The sequence below is a fragment of the Pteropus medius genome, unplaced genomic scaffold, assembly GCF_902729225.1.
Source record: "Pteropus medius unplaced genomic scaffold, Ma_sr-lr_union100, whole genome shotgun sequence".
Taxonomy (NCBI): domain Eukaryota; kingdom Metazoa; phylum Chordata; class Mammalia; order Chiroptera; family Pteropodidae; genus Pteropus; species Pteropus medius.
In genome coordinates this window covers 683,135-689,519 of record NW_024349519.1, presented here as the reverse complement: position 1 = coordinate 689,519, position 6,385 = coordinate 683,135, and the positions used below count along the sequence as shown (strand labels likewise).

At 54.0% G+C, this 6,385-nt stretch overlaps 1 protein-coding gene across 1 annotated transcript; it reads left to right on the top strand.

The window, feature by feature from the left end:
* Positions 1-643: 643 nt before the first annotated feature.
* AQP2 (aquaporin 2) lies at positions 644-5,810 on the top strand. The gene is made up of 4 exons (XM_039882837.1): positions 644-1,067; positions 3,964-4,128; positions 4,511-4,591; positions 5,348-5,810. The coding sequence occupies exons 1-4, from the start codon at positions 708-710 to the stop codon at positions 5,555-5,557; spliced, it is 816 nt and encodes a 271-aa protein (XP_039738771.1). The 5' UTR covers positions 644-707; the 3' UTR covers positions 5,558-5,810.
* Positions 5,811-6,385: the final 575 nt, after the last annotated feature.

Here is a 6,385-nt window from a genome sequence, read left to right as displayed (position 1 = left end):
TGCTATTTGGCTGGGGTTCCGGGGAGGAGGTTATATTTAATGACTTACGGGTGATTGATTGCAAGAAAGCAACCATGGAAGGGACACGCAACCTTTCTGCTTTGGAAGGTTCATGTCACAAGCCAACCAGTTGTTTTCCATCCCATTCAAGCAGGAATAATTGGAGTTCAGACATCAGGAAGGACTTCCCAATCACTGGAAGAGGTAGTGTTGACATCCACTCTCATGGTCGGTTTTGGGTGAAGTGTTGCCCCTGTTCTGGCCAACAGTTTGAGTCAGAGAGGAGGGGTTTGGCACAATCTCCTACAGAATCCCCATTCACAGAGTCCGTGGGGGCAGGGGGCCGCCCTGGGGCAGCAACCTTGGGGTAACCGAGGGAACAAACACGGAAACACAGGACGTCAGTCCTTATCTGTAGCTTATTAATGGGGAACATTAGTCAGCTGTGAAGTCCAAGATAGAGTGATAGGCATGCAGTGGGCAGGGGTGGGGAGTGGAGGTAGGGGGCAGCCGTAGAGGAGAGGAGGATTGGCCCAAACTCCACTTCCACCCCACGTGTCCAAATCCAGGATGAAAGGACCCTATAAATGCCCATGGCTCAGCCTCCACGGTGACCCCGAGAGAGAGAGAGAGAGAGAGAGAGAGAGAGAGAGCCACAAACCTCCTGCCCCGAGACAGCTGGGCCAGCCCTCGAAAGGCCCCACAGCATGTGGGAACTCCGATCCATAGCCTTCTCCAGGGCTGTGTTTGCAGAGTTCCTGGCCACACTCATCTTTGTCTTCTTCGGCCTAGGCTCAGCCCTCAACTGGCCACAGAGCTTGCCCTCTGTGTTGCAGATTGCCATGGCCTTTGGCTTGGCTATCGGCACCCTTGTGCAGGCTCTGGGACACATCAGCGGGGCCCACATGAACCCTGCTGTGACTGTGGCCTGCCTGGTGGGCTGCCATGTGTCATTTCTTCGAGCTGCCTTCTACGTGGCTGCCCAGCTGCTGGGGGCTGTGGCAGGGGCTGCCCTGCTCCATGAGATCACACCCGCAAACGTCCAAGGAAACCTGGCTGTCAATGCTGTGAGTAACTGGAACTTAGTCCATTCCACACAGGGCAGATCCTGGGGAGTCCCTTACAGAGGATAAGATGGGAGGGAACAGATCTGGGTGAGGGTCTGGGTGGGGAGAGACAGAGGGAAGGAGGGTGGGTAAAGATGCTGGAGGCAGGAACACAGCTGCCATAGGAGGATCAAGGTAGAAGCAGCAACAATGCAGAGAGGAAGCAGGACATATGTGCTTTTTGCCCTGGGCCTCGTGGAGGAAGAGCAGCATCAAGGTCTCTATTGGACTTGATACCTGCATTCGAGTAAGGTCAGGGCTAGGACTCAGCAGAAGACAGGGTCCCAAAGCAGATGTGCTTTCCTACCTGAGAGGAACTTTAGAGTGTAAGTCCTGAGGGTCTTCTACAGGGAAGAAGGATGCAACATTTCTTCAACATCTACTGTGTGCGAGCCTCAAGGCAAATGTTTCTCATGGGCCTCGCATAGACATTTTGCAACAACCTTGCAAAGCTGAGATGGGTATATCTTTTCTTAAGGATATGGGAACTGAGGCTCAGAGAGGGGAAGTGCCAGGGCCAGACTTCTAACCCAAGCTTGACCGCAAAACCCATAATCTTTTCACTTGACCAATGTCCCTTCCCTGAGCCATCGTCAAGGAAACTGAGGCTCAGGGAAGGGAAGTACAGGCCAAAAGTTTTATTGTTTGTCAATACCAGGGAAAGCACCAGAACGCGAAGGAAAGCTAAAGGGGTAAGGTCTCTCCAGACCCTGGCGCCTGTGAGCTAACTGCTAATCAGGCAGATGCCGCAGCCCCTCCTCCTCTATGGCCCACCCTCCCTTCTCCTGGGTCTGTGCAAGGCCTGGGCATCTGAGGGGATGGGTTGGGAGGGATGGTCTGTGCCCCTTCAGTACAACTCTCACTCCACACGACCCCCATCCCAAGCCTGGACAGCAATGCCTCTTTCATGCCTCAGTCTCCTGCATTTCTTGGCCTGCTCTATCCCTGGGCCACTGGATAAGAGCTCTGGTACCTCTGAAAAGTCCTGCATACTCTCTGTGGCCACCTTCTCCTCTGCATGGGTGGTCCTTCCTCATAGGAGGGGCAGAAGTATCCCAATTGGGTAGCTTCTCTCTTCTTCAAATTGGAAAATGTGATGAGGCCGGGAGCTCAGGGCTGAGAAGACACTAGAGTGGCCATGGTGGTGGACAAACTAAAGAGTGTGACCCTTTCCGTTGAATTAGTTCCGTTGGCAGCAAAGAGAGGAGCAGATAGACTGAAAGAGGAACTTCCTGAGAGCATGGCCAAGAAAGTTTCAGATTGTGTGGCTAGGGAATCTCCTCTAACAGAGAGACAGTGGGATTGCTAGAGGGATGTGGGGATACCCTTCCTGCTCCTTCATCATTTCAGAGTTGACCGGGGCCCTCAGAATAAAATGGTCTGGAAAAGTTCCCCCAAGTTATTGCTCAGCATCTACTATCTTGAAGAACCCTGCCTGGCTGGAAGCGGAAAGCAGTGGGGCTGCCTCAGCTGTCCTCTGAGGTCCCTAGGCCACCAGGAAGTTCTCGTTGATGTGCACCTGCTCTGTGCCAGACCAGACATCATCTCATTCTTGGTATAATACTGTAAGGTGAATTCTGTGATCCCTCCACCCTGAGTGGTAAATTGAGGCTCAGCATTCAAATGACTCAAATCACAGAACCAGTAAGTGTCAGCACCTGAAAACGGACCCAGAGTGTCTGACACCAAACCCATGTTCGCACTGTCTCTCTCACCAGACGGAATGAGGCTGGGGCTTTGCCTTTCTCATTTTCAGTCTTTAAACAGTCCTCCTGAATTTTATTATCCCCATTTTACAGAAGGAAAAACTGAGGCTGAAGTAAATAGGACCCCACGATAAATCAGAGGCCTCCAAAGTATCTGCCTTTAAAGCTCTTTTCACTGTCCCAAACTAGAGGCTCTGACATTGGATCACAGGGAATTGAAGTTAGACCCTAGAGAGTCTCAGTGGTGATAGCCCAATGGCTAGGACCCAGGGGTAGGGGTTCAGGGCCTAAAGAAGGAACATGGGTGGTGAGAGCTGTCACAGCTCCTCCCAGTGCAGTGCCCAGCCCCAGAGGGAAGGGTGTAGGGCACAGGATGACAAAACCCAAAGAGAAATCCAGTACTGGGTGCGGTCAAGTTATGAAATTGCCTCTTTACTTGGCCTTAAGTTCTCTCATCACCCAAGGCAGGGTCTGCTGGAACCCCAGGCACCTGCATGGGTGTGGAGGCATTGCAGTATAGGGCTCCAGCACCCCCAGCCCAGCCTCCACAGGAAATACAAAGAGCAAACCCACAGGGCAAAATTGAGGCCTGTAATGCAGTGGGAAACAGGCAAGGTAAGAGGAAAGAGTCAAATGTTAGATTTGTGGGGTAAGGGGGCACACTAGAACCATCCCCAGATACAAGTCCCTAGACCCTGTCCATGGGAGCCCTTTGACCATTGAGAAGAAAGACAACAGGCCTCTTGTTACACAAGTATCTTATGGCCCAGGAAGAGAGGAAAGTCTTTCTATTAGCTAATCTAAAGTTTCCTACTATATTCAAAATCTCTCCCTTTCTTGTTCTTCAGGAAATGAATTCTGGACTCAGCATCTTTTTCTTCTTGCACTGTAGGCACACAACCCTAGCCCCTAAATCTAAAGGTCTGTAGAGTCAGTTTTCTTATCTCTGGCTGGGGGACCATAGGCAGTCTTGGGGTCTATCCCTCTGCCTTTGGGTCACAGCCCAAGAAGAAGCTGTAGGTAATTTGGGCTAAGGTGTTCTGGCTCCCAGCCTGGAAGCCTCTCTGGAGCCTTGACTGCAGGTGGGCAGAAGGATGGAGCCAATGTAGGAAGATGCTCACTGTTTTCCCACCCTCCCTGTCTGTCTCTAGCTCCGCAACAACACGACAGTTGGCCAGGCCGTCACCGTGGAGCTATTCCTGACCTTGCAGCTGGTGCTCTGCGTCTTCGCCTCCACCGATGAGCGCCGTGGAGACAGCCTGGGCACCCCCGCCCTCTCCATTGGCTTCTCTGTGACCCTGGGCCACCTCCTTGGGGTAGGTTGTGGCTACTGGTTCCAGCCCCCCTGGAGGGGCAGACACACAGACTTTCCCCCAAAGAAGCTGACATACAGACCACTCTAGAAACTGCTACAGAACCCTCAAAAGTTACAGACACAAAGATGCCCCAGAAGGACAGATATACAGAACTCCCAAGAGGGACAGACATACCCCAGAGGGTTTGACTGCCAGATACCCCAAAGGGACACATACCGCTCCAGCCTCAAATGAATACAGAGCCTTGTGAATATAACATGAACTTAATTTGTCTGTGGCATAGACTCCCTCTAGGTTGAGATCAAGCACTGGAGAAGGGTACAAAAACTCCCTGCCCAGTCATCGCCTCCCTTCACTCTCTGACCCCTATCTTCCATTGTAGATCCACTACACCGGCTGCTCTATGAATCCTGCCCGCTCCCTGGCTCCAGCCGTTGTCACCGGCATATTTGATGACAACTGGGTAATGGCTGAGACCTCCCTGCCTTCCCCTCCTCCAGAAACTCATCTCAGCAAAGGCTGGAATAGAGTGGGGTGGGGGCTCAGCAAACTCTCCACACTTCTTCTCCCTTGGGAGCCTTGAGTTTCACCCTACAGGTCTGATGCTAAAGACTCAGTTTCCACATCCGTAAGTGAGGATAATTGCAATTCTGGCCTCCCTGGCATTTTGGAAAGATTAAGTGAGGTAGGTTACTGGTGTAAAACAGATCACTTAGAACTCGATAAATGGTAGTATTTATGCTAGCTAACACATATTTTTATTATTTAGCACTTATCTAGTGCTTAACATGTACAACGCCTTATTCTAAGTGCTTTGCCAATATTAACTCATTTAGTTTTCACAACAACCTTAGAAGGCTAAGTATTATTATAATGAAAGGAAACTGAGGCACAGACGGGGTAAGTAACTTGTCTAAGTTCACCCAGGCAGTCCGCGTTAGGACGCGCACCCTTAGCCCCCAACGAAAAAGTCTTCCCCAGCAGCTCATGTTGTCATTACTAATTATATGATAGTATTTTGTAACCCTGATCGCGTGTGAGGCCCCTTTCCCACGCGAGGTGGGGAGAGTTGCAGATCCCCAGGCTCAGAAGCGCACGGGGAGTGGTGGCGCGGCGGGCGCTGTCCTCCTGCCCTGTCACCCCTACCCCACCCCACCCACCCCCGCCCCCGCCATCCTGGCCCCGCGCGCCCTGCGAGCCGCCCTCCGTCTCCCTGCAGGTCTTCTGGGTCGGACCCCTGGTCGGAGCCATCTTGGGCTCCCTCCTCTACAACTACGTCCTGTTCCCGCCCGCCAAGAGCCTGTCGGAGCGCCTGGCGGTGCTGAAGGGGCTGGAGCCGGACAGCGACTGGGAGGAGCGCGAGGTGCGGAGGCGGCAGTCAGTGGAGCTGCACTCGCCGCAGAGCCTTCCGCGGGGCAGCAAGGCCTGAGCGCCCCGGCCCGGCCCGGACGGCCCTGGGGAGCTCGGAGCGGCCGCCTGCGGGCCCAGATCGCGCCCGGGCTGCGGGGCACCCGCCCCTCCCGCCGGCCCCGGCCCGAGACATAAGGGTCCACCTGCCCCTCCTCTCCCCGGGTCCAAAGTTGGCCCCCAGTGCTGAGTAGCTGCTTCCAGGAGGGCACGGCCCGGCAAGGGATGCGGGGCTGGCGGTGAGCCTGAAAGACTCCTGTCCAGAGGCCGCTGGCGGGAGAGGAGTCGACCCTCTGGCTCCTTGCGGGGAGCTAGGGATTTGGGGACCGAGCTGGGGAAGGAGGGTGGGTGAGCCGGCAGAGGACGGTTTGGGAGAGCCTGCCCGCGGTATTAGCGAGGAGGAAGTGTACAGACCTCGCCTGAAAATGAGCTTTTGGGGGTCTGGAAATGAGTTTTTGCTAGAGTGTGCAAATGTGTGCTCATCCCCGAGTGCCTCTCAGTCCCCCCAAGCGCAGAGTTGCGCATGCTCCTAAGGGTGAGCAGGTGTGCTGTGGTGGTGCAAATGTGCACTTGCTGGTGACTTCTCACTGCTGCTTTGTCCCTTCCTCCCCCTCTGCAATAAATCCACCTCCTCTGCAGTGGATGAGTACTTGCCAGCGGTCATCCTCAGGAGATCCAAGAGTGTGTTTTCCGGGAGAAGGGAAGGGAGCGTCTAGAGACCACTTTGAGAGGGCTGAAGGGAGGGCCTTGATTTCTCTACCCTGCCCCTGCTAGAAAATTTCCCTAAGCTGCGGCATCGGGCCCCAAGACTTGTCAGGACCATTGCTAAAGGCAGAGAGAGGTATCAACC

Bases quoted from the DNA above. Each gene is read 5' to 3' on its own strand.
- AQP2 (XM_039882837.1), top strand. From the start codon at position 708: ATGTGGGAACTCCGATCCATAGCCTTCTCCAGGGCTGTGTTTGCAGAG. The intron at 1,068-3,963 runs GTGAGTAACTGG...GTCTGTCTCTAG, and splicing joins GAAACCTGGCTGTCAATGCT to CTCCGCAACAACACGACAGT. The intron at 4,592-5,347 runs GTAATGGCTGAG...GTCTCCCTGCAG, and splicing joins GCATATTTGATGACAACTGG to GTCTTCTGGGTCGGACCCCT.